Source organism: Condylura cristata, unplaced genomic scaffold, assembly GCF_000260355.1.
Source record: "Condylura cristata isolate star-nosed mole 26May11 unplaced genomic scaffold, ConCri1.0 scaffold00014, whole genome shotgun sequence".
NCBI classification, from domain to species: Eukaryota; Metazoa; Chordata; class Mammalia; order Eulipotyphla; family Talpidae; genus Condylura; species Condylura cristata.
In genome coordinates, this window is record NW_004567115.1 from 35,115,357 (window position 1) to 35,129,901 (window position 14,545).

At 39.1% G+C, this 14,545-nt stretch overlaps 1 protein-coding gene across 1 annotated transcript in view; it reads right to left on the minus strand.

Annotated features, from left to right (window-relative positions):
- The window catches only part of MTMR7 (myotubularin related protein 7), a 70,162-nt gene extending 55,785 nt beyond the window's left edge, over window positions 1-14,377 (minus strand). The window contains exons 1-2 of the mRNA XM_012724787.1: window positions 14,320-14,377; window positions 4,809-4,864 (exon numbers count right to left, since the gene is read on the minus strand). Of these exons, the coding sequence (XP_012580241.1) occupies window positions 4,809-4,864; window positions 14,320-14,377 (114 nt within the window). The remainder of the gene's footprint in view (window positions 1-4,808; window positions 4,865-14,319) is intronic.
- Window positions 14,378-14,545: the final 168 nt, after the last annotated feature.

Sequence of the window (14,545 nt, forward strand, 5' to 3'; positions counted from 1 at the left end):
AGGCAAGGGTTCCGTTCAGTGGCTGTAAGCAATACTCCTTCCTACAGCACCAGACTGGTCAGCAGTGAGGATGGAGTGACATATAAAGCAACAGCAGTTGCTCTGAAACTAGGGACCAGAATCCCGGCCTGGACTTCTCTAGAAGGGGATCTCCACCCTTGAGGCACAGAGGCTCCCAGCATGGGGAACTCTGCTTGAGTGTTCACAGTTTAGTTGGGTAGCTGATCTTAGTCTATGGAGTGCCCACTCATTGCCCCACAGCTGACTGCTGAGGACTAGCGGTTAGACTATTTTCCCAAAAAATCCAGGCATCATTTCCCAGAAAAGCTCACAGTAAGGAAGGAAGAATTGTGGCAGATTCCTTTCAACTTCTCCCCTGGACAGAATGGGTGAAAGGGAGCAGCAACAGCAGAGATGGCCCCCACCTTATAGTAGTTCGGTTAAAGATTTTCCAGATTTATAGTAGTAAAAAGATAATTTGCATCCAGGTGTTTACTTTTGACTTTCACTCTGGCTAGCAATATGCAATACAATATTCTCTTGCTATGTGAACCACACTGAGCTACCTTTTTATAGCTGAGTAGTATTCCACTGCACTTATATATCCCACCTTTATCCACTCATCAGTTGATAAGCACTTGGGTTGTGTCCATATCTTAGACATTGTATTTAATGTTGCAGTGAATATAGGGCTGCATATAACTTTTTGAGTTAGTATTTTCATATTCTTTGGATAAATGCCCAGAAATGGAATCACTAGATCATATGGTATTTCTATTCTTAATTTTTTGAGGAATTTCCATACTGGTTTCTATAATGATTAGAGCACAAAGACTCACTCTGTATACTCCACATCCCACCGTTGACAATACCCATTTGAAGTGATATCTCATTACCATTTTGATTTGTATTAAATCAACTGTAGGTAAAATGGGTAAAGGAGATCAATTGTGTGGTAGTGGATGGGAACTGGACTTTTAATGGTGATCAGCAGTACAACCAAATATCAAATTATAATGCTTTGTGCCAGAAGCTTATATAATGTTACAAACCAACATTACCTCAACAAATATTTATTAAAACCCAAAAGTAAAGAAAATTTCATCTCCATAAACTTGATTCAATTTTTCGAAAGGTAGGGAAGAATGGGTGGGTTCATCCAGACTGTTGTTATACTGGCTGCATAAAAAGACACTGAAAATAATTAAAGATCCTGCAATTGTGCATATGGTAGGATTTCCAGTATGTCAGCTTCCAAAATGAAGACTCTTCTCAATTTGCTGGAGAAAATTTAGGTTCTTTTCCCAGACAAGAAAAAGACTTGGTACACATATTTCTATGTATATTTTTTAGTGATCTACAAATCTTCAAATAATTCAAATGAACAACATTATGCTTTGTGAAGAATGTATGCTTTGTGGAACTTGCTACAAGAATATACAAAAAATATCAGTCAAGTTTCCAATATAGATAGGGAGAGTTCTATCCACCTTAGGTCAAGGTAAAGAACATCTTAGTGATTTCAGCTAGCCCAGACGCCTATAAATGGGCAAGTCTCTGAGTTCCATCCACCTACACAATTGTTAAAACTGTAGATCTGACTAACATTTAGCTAAATTTGAAAATTCCCAAAGGGGGACATTGAAGTTAAAATAGCGACACAAACCTACAGCTACTTAAGAAATGAGTACGCTAGGAATTCTTGGAAAAGGGAGAGCAAAGAAAAGGAGCCCATTTTTGCTCAGGGGAAACTACAAACCAAATGACAGCAGCCAACTGTCATAAATAAAAAATCAGGCACTTGAGAGTTTTACACAGGCTCATATAATTTATTTTGGTAGGATGACCCTGGATGTGTAGTCTTAAAAGTACATGTGCTGTTGAACAACAGGACAGTTCCAGGATTGATTCCAATACCACTTTAAAATAACCTCAACCCAAAATATCATTTGTAACAAGTACAAATGAGAGAAAGAGTCGTTAAAGAGAGGTTAGGAAGAAAATTAACGAAGAACAGATGCCAGGCCTATCATTACTTACAGAATAAATGTATGGGATAACATCATAAAGGTTGTTGGTTAAAAAACAATATACACTTGTAGAAGTTGGAATCTATAACTCCCAACGCAGATACAATGATGTAAACCAATCTTATCTTGAAAAACATAATTTGAAAAAAAATCACTTTTTTAAAGAAAATAGTATTGAGACAGTAAGATGTTGCTTCAAAACAATAAAAGTTTAGTCTTATTTTGTGATTTTCCTCTAAAAACATTTCTAAATACTAAAATGCTTCTGAATTTGGCATGATTTTGACAAAAGCACTAATAGCAAAGGTCTAAACTATCTACTTATATAGCTCTTTGGGAACTATGGGAAAACATTTTCCAAAGGCAAGTTGTGCCAAATGGAACTGACTGCTGGTCCAAAGAGGAGACAGCCTGGGCACAGAGGAACCCAGTACAGACCCCCCAACCCTCTGGCAAGTGTCAATGCCAGAGTTAGACTAAGGTCAGTGATGGCCCATCCCTTCAGGGCCAGGTCAGGTTCCAGCTCATTTACACATTCCCAGGCCTCACCCGAAGCACCAGGCCCCCAAGGACAGACTCCGTAATCGGCACCACATTTTTCTCCTTCTCCTTTTACAGCCCAGTCCTCTGGAGTCCATCATTCCTGTTCTGGGAAATGAGGATAAAGAGGAATGAACTACAGACACAAAAGTATACAGGCCCAGCAGGAAAGGCTCCATTACTGCCCTGTCACATCGAGCTTTGGGGTTACCAAGAATGGTGGGATGCCACGGACTGCACAGCATGACCCTCCAGTCTACTACCTGAGACCTACTTCACCCAGACACTCCTCAACCAGCCTGAGCACAGCAGTCATTCTCTCTCAGGACTGTTGGGACACTGGTCAATTCTCATTTCCTATTTATCCTACGTAGGCATATTATGCGCCATTGTTACTGTAAAAGTCTTGTTGTTTCAAAGAATATATGTGTTCAAGGAAACCACTGGATCCTTTTTATTTGATATTTTCCACATATTAGAACTATGGGAGAAAGAAACAGGAAACACAGTCTTTGGCTTCCTGGCTTCCTTTAGCCATTACACTGATTTTAGAGCAACATATCAAGTTGTGACCATATTTTTCTTAAAGAGGCTGTTATGTTTTTTCATCTTAGTATCCTAATGCCAAAGACATGTATGAGCTAAAATATTTGCCAGTAGTATGAATGGTTTGTAGGTAAAATCAGGTATGATTACCAGTGCATGCGTTGTTATTAAATTTGAACTATCAGAGAAGGTGGTAAGGAATAGTCAATTGCAGAATATGTTGCAATAGAAGAAACAAGGAAGAGAGATGTTTGTGAAAGCCAACTAGTCTCCATACCAAGCAGGGGTTACTCAGTTGGTACAGAATCTGAAAACTTTCACAACAGTTTACTCTTGCTTTAGTTCACGTGTTCCTTATGTGATTGTTATACATGAATATATAGCTCTTTGCAATATTCCCTGTTTGGATTTTTTTGAGATTATTCAAGATGCCAACGTCCTACCAGCTAAGGATATGTTGTAAGACTGAAGTCCAAGTTACTGTGCAAGAATTTTTTTTGTACTGTTATTTGAAATGTTTTGTGAGATTAAAGCTTGGTTACAAAGTTGCTGAACTTGGCAGTCTGGACTTCTTCACAAAACTAAAATCTGTGAGCTTGGTACCAAACCCAGATACAACAGACGCATTGGAAGCCATACTTGAGTTTTCTTGCAAAGCAATTTTGAATTAGTAAAATTTAGCAGCATTTCATGGAAAGTAAGAAATGGAGCTCTGACAGATTTTGAAGCTTGCTCATGAAGTCACATTAAGCACTTGTTCATCCAAGGACTACTCATGCTCATCTACTCAGTGTCAGGGACAGTGCTCTAGGCAACATCACTGCTCAATGAAACCTGCATTCTATTTGGAGATTACAAACCAGGGCAGGGAATAGCCAATCAAGAAATATGAAAAAATAGCACATGCATAGATGCCAGGAGATATTAGGAAGTTAAATCAGCACAAGTAATTAAGCAGGAAGAGGCATTTGCATGTCCAGGTAAGTCTTCACTAATAAAATGACTGAATATTTCACTAGAGAACCAGAACAACTGAGAGAGCAAGTCATGAGGACATCCAGGAAAACAGAACAAATGAGAAGGTCCTGATCAGGACAGATTTGATATATGCAAAAGCCAACTAGGAGGTAGGACATCTGGGTCAGAGTCTGTGAGCGTGAAGGAGAAGATGAGGTATGGAGCTGGGCCAACCTGTAGGATCCTCCAGAACAATCTTAGGATTCTGGATTTTGCTCTGTGTCGGATGGGAAGCAACTAGTTGATTTACAGGGTAGGGTAGTAGGATTTAGCAAACAAATTTTGTAAAAGTTCAAGATTTTCTAAGGTCTTCACTTATACTAATTACATGAGTACATGTATGTTACTTTAAAGAATACTGCAATATATTTATTTAATTTCCTACAATGTAAGTTCCAAGGAACTGGGAACAGTCTTTGTCTTGTTCACCACTGGAGTTCCCAGAGTCTAACACAGTGCCTGATATAAGGAAACACTTAGGAATATTTGTTGAACGTTCAAGTGAATGTATAAATGCATGACTAGAGTCTTTGAATCTACCTATTTAGCTCAAAAGATTTAAGAAAAGAATGCCATTTCTTAAACCATCAATCTCAAACTGGCTCAATAGTGGATTTGGATGTAAAAGTCAGCTTGTACTTTGGACAGTGGAAATAACTTATGCTTGCTACTTACCTTAAGGAATGAAAGTTTCTTGCATAACTTGGCAGTAAATTTATTTCTCTGGGAATCTGTGATAAGCAGTGTTTTAATAAATGAAAAAGAGAAGAAAAGTAAATACAATTTTTATAAAGTTGTCATGGCCTGACACAAAACTTTAAGTGGGGGCTATTTTTAAACTATTTTAAATGGCTGTGGGAGGAGGGGTTGGGTTTATGTCCTGGGAAGTACTTTTACTCCCAAAGGCTTCAACTAGCTGTCCACCAGGGGAAAGGGCACTAAAAAAATAGTTTAGACTGTCCCTGGCCTAGGAAATGTGGTCCAAAATGAGTTTCCTAGTCTCCCTCTGAGTGCAATATAAGAACACAAAACTTAACCATAATATGGGACAAAGTCACGAAATCCTGGGTGTTTGGTCAAGAGGTTTAATATCATGCATACTTCACAGCTTGTCCTGTTCAGAATGGAAAAACCAATAAAAACGAGCCTTAATAAGGATGAGAAAATATATATACATCTGTTCTGTGAAAACAAGCATTCAGTTTTGCATGGAAAGATATGACAGAAGTGATAACCAAACTGAAACAGTTAATGATGTGGGTTCCAATTGGGAAATATTAAATTTACAAATAAATAATGTCTAAAGTGCATACACATATGAGAGGAGAGTTTCATATATATTCTCCTTAATGGCATCACTTTCAAAAGTCTTAGTGACACAAAATGTTATACTGTTGCTTTCATGTGCTAAAAAAGAAAAAAAAATCAAAGTATGTTCCTTAGTTTTTTCTCCATACATCCACTCAAAAAGACCATCCTTCAGAAAGCCAGGGTATGTTACTGAGGCTTTGTTTTCACGGGACAGAGGCCACTGCAGATGCTTCCTGAGCTAAACTCCACACTTTTCCTAAAATCCATGTTTTTTGATGAAATTGACATTTTTTATTGAGGGGGAAAAAACAAGCCCCCCAGATACAGGAATTAATTAGAGTTAAGTGACAGAAAGACATTCTATCTTTGAGGAAAAATATTTTAACCTATTGTATAGCTGAGAGGTGAAAGAGCAGAAAAAATAAGATGTGGATTAAAAAATTATTTCAAATGTCATTAATTCTTCTAACATACAAACCTGAAACCACCTCTCTTTGCTGTGAGGATCAAATAAAAACAGCTAACATTTACAGAATGCCACTTTTTTAAGTGCCTTAAACATAATCTCTCAGTCTGCTAATAAGCTAAACATGTAGAAAACAAGACCTTCAGAGGCCTCACTAAGTTCTTCAAGAACATATACTCAGCTACAGTAACCAAGACTTTGTGGGACCAGTTAAAGATAAAGATTAAAGGACAGAGTCTGGTAAGAAACCTGCGGGTCTATGACCCATGAAGTTCGCTTTCCCACAATGTATTGAGACAATTAAATGGAATTTTTTTTTAAAGATTTATTTATTTATGCATACAGAACTGGGGTACAGGCCAGAGGCTCGGGGCGGTGAGAGGCTTCACCAGAGACAGAGTGGGGAGCAGAACAGGCAGATTGACGAAGTACACTGCTGAGGTGAGCAGCGGGTGGGTCAGGAGAGGTCTGCCACACCATGTGGTCACCTCCAGGGCAGGCGGGAATCGAACTCATGCGGAAGTGGCTTTTAGCTTCTCAGTGCAGTGCTTTAAACCGCTGCGCCACCAGGGAGGGCCGGAATTTTTTAAGTCTTTTCAATAATTAGTGTTCAATAACTAGAATTCCATATGTAAAAGAATATGGACCTGTCTCACAACAGACACAAAATTACCTCAAATTTAGTTCAAAAAAGACCTAAACAGTAAAAATCTTTGTGACCTTGGCTAGTGCAATGTTTTCTTAGATATGGCACCTAAAACATAAGCAACCAAAGAAAAAATAGATTTTTTAGACATCATCAAAATTAAAAACATATGTGCTTCTAAGGAGAATAAAACAACCCACACAGTGGGAAAAATTATTTACAAGTTATATGTCTGATAAATATCTAGTATCAGAATAAATGGAGAATTCTTACAATGCCAAAATTTAAAAAAATAGATTGATAACTGCCAAAACTTAGAGGCAACCAACGCGTTCTTCAGTAGCTGCGTGATACATGCACACGGTGGAATATTATTCAACACTAAAAAGAACTATCAAGACATGGAGAAACTTAAATACTTATTACTAAGTGAAAGAAGCCAATTGGAAAGGCTCCTAACTGTGTGGTTTCCATTAGATGACATTCTGGGGAAAAGCAAACCTCTGGTGACATTAAAAAAGTCAATTAGTGGCCATCCTTGATGGTGTAGTGGGTTAAAGCACAGCACTAAGAAGCTAAAGCCACTTCCGCATGAGTTCGATCCCTGCCGGGGAGGTGATCCACATGGTGTGGCAGACCTCTCCTGACCCACCCTCTGCTCCCCTCAGCAGTGTACTTCGTCAATCTGCCTGTTGCTCCCCACTCTGTCTCTGGTGAAGTCTCTCTGTACCCTCTGGCCTGTATCTCTGGCCTGTACCTGTAGGCTGCACCCCAGTTCTGCATGCATAAATAAGTAAATCTTTAAAAAAAAAAAAAAGGTGAATTAGGAATTAGGGAGAGGAGGGCTACAAGAAGCAAGACACAGGAGTTTTAGAGTAGTGAAAATGTTCTCAATGATACATTATAATTTATCCAAACCACAGAGTATGCAAAAACACCATAATATTAGTTGGAACCTAATATAAACCATGGATATCAGTAAGGCGTCAGTTTTGGCACACCAGTTATAACCAATGTACCACCCTGGTATGGGGTGATAGTGGGGAAGGCTATGTATAGGAAGGGATAAAAGGGGCATGAGAAAGCTCAGTACCTCCTTCATATTTCAGTGAGCCTGAAACTGCTCTTTTTAAAAACTACTAAAATAGTAAGTGAAGAATGTGAGTAAATATATTTCAAAAAAAATGATACAAGTTGGCCCTCCCTGGTGGCGCAGCGGGTTAAAGCACTGCACTGAGAAGCTAAAGCCACTTCCGCATGAGTTCGATTCCCGCCTGCCCCGGAGGAGACCACATGGCGTGGCAGACCTCTCCTGACCCGCCCACTGCTCCCCTCAGCAGTGTACTTCGTTGATCTGCCTGTTCTGCTCCCCACTCTGTCTCTGGTGAAGTCTCTCACTGCCCCTGAGTCTCTGCTCTGTACCCCAGTTCTGTATGTACAAATAAATAAATCTTTAAAAAAAAAATGATACAAGTTGCCAATAAGTACCTCTCCTAAATGTTCTTTCTGCTTTCCTTTATAGGTGACACTGGCTTACTTTTCACTCTTCTTTAGGTCTCTGTTCAAACGTCATTTCATCAGGAAGTTCAATTTTTCATCACATATAAAAATAACAATCTGGGGCCCTCCCTGGTGGCCCAGCGGGTTAAAGCACAGCACTAAGAAGCTAAAGCCATTTCAGCATGAGTTCGATCCCTGCCCCAGAGGTGACCCACATAGCATGGCAGACCTCTCCTGACCCGCCCGCTGCTCCCCTCAGCAGTGTACTACATCAGTCGGCCTGTTCTGCTCCCCACTCTGTCTCTGGTTATTCCTCTCACAGCCCCTGCACCTCTGGCCTGTACCCCAGCTCTGTATGCATAAATAAATATTTTTAAAAACCTTAACTCTGTCCAGTCAACAGCCCACAATACACAATAGTGTGTTTCACTATTTTTCTTCACATTTCTTTATCACCGACATACACATACCCCACATACACGCATCCAGTCTCTGAGCCCCTAATTAGAAAGCTGCCTAGCAGTTACCGGCATTTATATATAAAACTGGATGAATTAATATGGTCTCTTAAATTCAAAACACACACACATACACTGTATGTTCCACATACCCAAGTCACACTCAGCACCAAAAGACTTCAGAGAAACCATTGCAAAAAATAGGAAAAATGAGGATTTCAAGAAAAGTAGGTGATTTTTAAGAAATGTTTTACCACAAGGGGAGGCGTGTGTTTGACTACACAGGCTACCTTTCCAATGCTGTTAACACTGGACAATACAATTCTTTTTTAGCAGTTGTACAATAATCTGTCTTTAACTCTAAAGCAATGCTGAGCTTGGTTCATAGATAAAATCAAATTTTAACAATAAAAAATAATGAGGGAAGTGTCTGATGATACAGAGGCAGCTTGTTAACCTAAATGCAAGAATGCAAACAAGACAGCAAAGACCTGGAAGGGGACTATAAAAGCACATTCTCTCTCATTCTCAACATTAAAACACAAGCCTGTAGCTGCTAGAAACACAAACTTTGGAGCTATAGTGTAGTGTATGGTTTGAAGTTATCCTCTGAACCCTAAAGATTACTGATTTAAGGAATTTAACCCGTTTCCTAATGTCTGAAATAGGGACATCGATATTACTCACTTCATGGGATCATTGTGTGGACTGATGAATCAACACGGTGCCCAGCACATAGCAAGCGCTATTTAAGGATTGCTTCCCATCAGTACTATTGTAGTGCTACTGGTAAGCAGTGACAGAAACCATATAGTCTATATTTCAACATGCTAAGAAATGTTAACTGGTGAGTCCCCACACTCAGGTGAAAAAACTCTTCTGCCACACTACAGTAGACAATTGTAAAGTTAGCAGAAGGCATTCAAACTTTTTACTATATATAGAAATGGAACCTGAAAACACACTTGAGAAATTAAATCTGAGGCAACAAAGTGATCTACACAACAATGTAAACACATTGAAAATTATCACAGTGTAATAGTTACAGAATGGAAACAAATTAAATATTAAGTACTAGGGGATAAACTATCCAGAATGTGAAGTATCTGAGTCTTTCACCTGTTTGCAACCATCTCCTGGTTTCCTGGATGTCTACAGAAGACATGAGACTCCTAGGTCAGAAACAAAGGGCTTCATTCCTCCTCCTGGAATGCACCAGGCGTTCAAGTCTGCCTCTGTTCCCAGCCCTGGAGTCTAGCTAGGGTCACATCAGGGAGACCAGATGGGTGCTGCCCCCAGAATGAGCACCCTGACCAACATTTGCCAAAGAAAAGGTTATCCTGGACAGTAAACAAGTCTTTCCTCTGCCCTTAAGAAACTATGCTACATTTCCATACCATTCTCTATAAAATTGCCCTTCAGAAGATAGTTCCGAACTGACATGCAGAAAGCATCAAGACCCACAGAGTACTGACCCCAATACTAAGTACCTTAGGGCACAACCAATAACATGAGAACATGGAGTAATGACAAATCATTTTCCAGAATGTTTAATAAAGTGAGAAAAAAATGTGTGGTATATTAAAAAATATAAAAACAGGTTCTCACTCTCCCCAAAACACACACACATTTACTCATAATTTTACTTTACATTTTGTTTTCAATTATATATAAACAAAGGAGTTGACAACATATATAAAATTAACAGCGGTTTTTCCAGGATGTTCATTATATATGACTTTTATTTTCCTTATGCCCAAACAAAAGCCAGAACAGGCAAATGCAAAAGAGATAGAAAGCACATTATTGATTGCCAGTAGGGAGTAACTGTTAATGGATGTGGGATTTCTTTTGAAGTGATGACATGTTCTGGAATTAGATCATTGTGATAGTTATATAACTGTAAATATACAAAAATTCACAGAACTTCATACTTTAAAAACACTAGTTTTATGGTATGTGAATTTTACCTCAATGAAGCCATTATTTAAAATATATGTATGTAACTCTATATACATGCACACTAAAATACACGCACCAATTATTAAACTAAAGAAAAGGTATAGATAACTCAGAAAAATAATGAAATGGTGAAGAAATAGCTTTGAAAACACTTTAAGTTCATAGCAAGTATCTTCTGAATACTCAAGTAATGGTATATAGAGAAAGATACTACACCCTGTTTCTAAAGGTGAATTGATTAAAATGTTTTTGAAAAGGCACCTGGGAACATGTTATTATGTGCCTTTTCTTTTACACAGTAATTTCCAAGTAGCACTCTATCCTATAGGAGCAACCACATGTGCAGATAATGATTAGTAAAAAAGACGTTCATCATTACCCTATTTTAGTGGCATTATGGGGAAATGGTGAACATGACAATGCATTCTGCAACATAAAAAAAAAAAGTCACATGGTCTTCTAGAATCATGCTTGGAAGACCACAATATGCTAAGTTAAGTCTACCAACCGGTCCTCCCTGGTAGCGCAGCAGGTAAAAGCACATCACTAAGAAGCTAAAGCCACTTCAGCATGAGTTTGATCCCCACCCCAAGGTGATCCACATGGCGCAGACCTCTCCTGACCCCCCCGCTTCACCCCTCAGCAGTATACTTTGTCAGTTGGCCTGTTCTGCTCCCCACTCTGTCTCTGGTGAAGCCTTTCACTGTCCCTGCACCTCTGGCCTGTACCCCAGCTCTGTATGCATAAATAAATATTTTTTAAAAAACTACATATTATCACTATATGTAAGTATACACACTGACCCCCACAACTACTTAACAGTAGTATAATTAAGAGATTCATAACACTGTGGCTAGTCATAGGTTTAATGCACTGAGGCCTAGATTGCTAAGACAAACACTAAAAAGCTGAAGTGCTGAAAATAAGAATTACACAATTCTTCTATAGCTCAGTTATTTATTTACTGTGCGCTTACCTATGACCAGCAACTGTTAGGTCCTATAGATACAAGTGTTCAAAAAGGAATGAGCCCCAACCTTACTTACAAGGTTCCTGATCTATCAGGAGGGCTGGACATTGCATAACTAAATATTCACTCAAATAAATGTAAAACTTGTTATAAGGGGTGTAAGGTGAAAATGCTAGGTCCTCTAATAGAATATAACAAGCAGATCTGAATTCAATAAACAAGATGGGCAATAGCTTCTCCAGGAAAAAACTAGAAAAATGAGAAATTGTTCAGTAAAGAGTGAGCATATAAGTATTACCCCAGATGAAACAGCAGTGCCAAAGTCCTCAGGCAGAAAAGAATCAGTCACACTTGAGAAAGGTACAAAGGCGGTTTTCATCAGAGTCGTGAATAATGAGATGACTGTCACAAAATGCGGCTGGGGAAGAAGGCAGGGGTCTGTCGAAACAGACAGGCTCCTCTGAGGTCTCTTACTTTCTATGGTGGATCCAAAGGGAAGCCACCCAGAATTTTTGCAGGAAGCAACATGATGAAGGCACACCATGAAAGCATCATCCAGGCCCCCTCTGTGGAGGGAGGGAAAGAGAAGAGTAAGGAGGGGAAAATTCAAGAGGCTACTGGAGTTGGGGGTAGAAAGAAAAGACATTCTCTAGGTCTGTTTTGAAGTTTTAGGAATGTTCACCTAATTTGTAACTCAAATTGGGGGGGGGGAGGATTTTTCCCCCCTGAAAGATCAAAGCATAAAAAGTAGAGATTATTTAGCCAAGATTCTGGACACTTTGGTGTCAATCCCTCACTACAGCAAATCCCACAAACATTTCAAGCTACTTCTAGGAGCCCTGAAACCTTTTTACATAACTAAGTAGTATTAGAACCCAAATTATCCCTAAGCATCTTGAGGGATATTTCCTTAGCAAGTTTTCACACACTGGCAACCAGTGAGGAAGCAGCCAAAGTGCATTATACAAGTACAGGTGATAGTGCGTGTCCTCAGTCAGCCCTACCTGCAAGCAATGTGTCCCTTAACCTTTTTTTTCCCTATAAAGGAGCCATTCTGGGAGAGAAATACCCTGCTGAGCATAGGCTTTAATGAAACACACACAGAGACAGAAATAAACGAAAGGCTTTCCAGATTATTCATGTGCATCTGTCTCCTTAAATCGCATTTTAAATACTAAAGCAGAACAGAGACCATAATGGATATCACACAATTTGCAATGAGTAAATGAAAGACTTTCATTATTGTAGAAAAACAACTGTGTTTTTTTTACACGAAATCATTTCTTTTCCTCCTGAAATAAAGTCCTGCTTTATTTTAAGTCTGACCCATAGGAGGTCAGAGAAACAAAACTTGGATATACATCTTATAAACCTTGCAAGACATGGAATCACCGCTGTTAATCAAGCTACTTATTCAGTTCTCCCAGAGTGTAAAGATGAAGATGACCATCAACAACTACCACAGCTGTATGGCAGTTATCTCAAATGTCTCTTGATTTCACTGCATGTTAAGACCAGCTCTTTTCCTAAGGAGACTTCCCTCACCTTTTATAGTACAGTTGATTCTCCATTCATTCTCCCCTATGTTCACTGTACCTTGTACATATTTCTATCAATATCTGAAACTGCTTCCTCTTCCAGATAGGCGCTCCCCTGAAGCTTCATGCTCCCAGCACCTCACATAGAGCCATGCAGGTGAAAGGTTCCCAAATGCTTGCGGAATGAAACGAACAAACTCAACCAACCTCTGCAGTTTTAAAAATGTTTTCCAGCTACAGTATCCTAAATGTTAATGACCAGCAATTTGGTAACATTTTAGACAATTCTTTATTTTCTTTCCATTTCCTGATAGAGATTTCTGATTGGAAGTACTGTGCTGCCTATATGGTATTTACAAAAGTTAATATTAAGGACACTGAGAATTGTGCTTGCTGCTCATAGTTATAGATTGGTTTTGTACAGTGAGTTTGAACAGAGACTAGACAAGGTCCTTATTCCCCAAATACATGTTCTATATAAAAAGGCATCCCACTCAGTACTATATTACTGTATCCTTTTTGCTGACATATTAGGTATCACTTTTTTAATAAGGGCCACCTTTATCCTAACAAAGAAATAATGCCCTTGGTAAGGGTGAGAGAACCCATGAGTTAAATTCATCATCAAGGAATAAATTATTTAGCACACTTAAACTCTAAAAGCTCTAGCCACCTATCTTGTGGTTTATGGCACTCTCTTCTAAGTTTACAATTTCCTGATTGTGAAGTAACAATTTAATTCCACAGTGCAAGATCAATACAGTTTAAATATACTGTTGGAACTGACATTCTCTAGGAAAAAAATTTATTTTTCCACTGACATGGGTAATTATAAAGCTGCTTTTATCAATACAAAGAGGTCCTCAGGACCACTGCCGAGTTCAGGAATGAATTCTTGCTGGACATTAGGGAATGGCCCCATATTTCCATGAAATGAGTGGGATTCCCGAGGCCATCCAAGTTCTGATCACTCAGACCTAGCGCTGACTTAACTTTGTCAGCGGTGTAGAAGACATCCTGGAAAGGAAATGACCTTAGGTGATATTAACAAGGGACAGTTACTAGGCTTTTGCTAATTTAGGGTTTTATGCTCCCCTCTTTTTCACTCTAAATTATTGCTATATTACTAATATAACTATGAGTGGAAAGGCTGGGCACATGGTCATAGTTTCCAGGGTAATATTTAACTGAAATGATTGGGCACCAGTCACTAACGCAGAGTGGCAAGCTACTTAAAACACACCAGTTTATATCAATAAGCTGCATAGTTCTCCCAAAAGAACAAAACAGGCTGGAAAAAAGCAAAAAGATGGAAGACTGATAATATCACTCAACCTCCAGCGAATATTGATCTTCCGTTAGGTGTAAGATTCATGGTGGCTGTAAGAGTCATGGTGCCTGACGAGCTGAGGATGGGGCAGCGGAAGGGCCAGCTGGATGGGTCTGAACCCTTGGTTTCAACAAGCTTCCCGTGTGCACTCAATTCACCTGCACATAACTAGTTTCCGAGTACCTGTCATTAAGAAGCCTGGCTTCCAACTGCCCAGAAAAATAACAACAA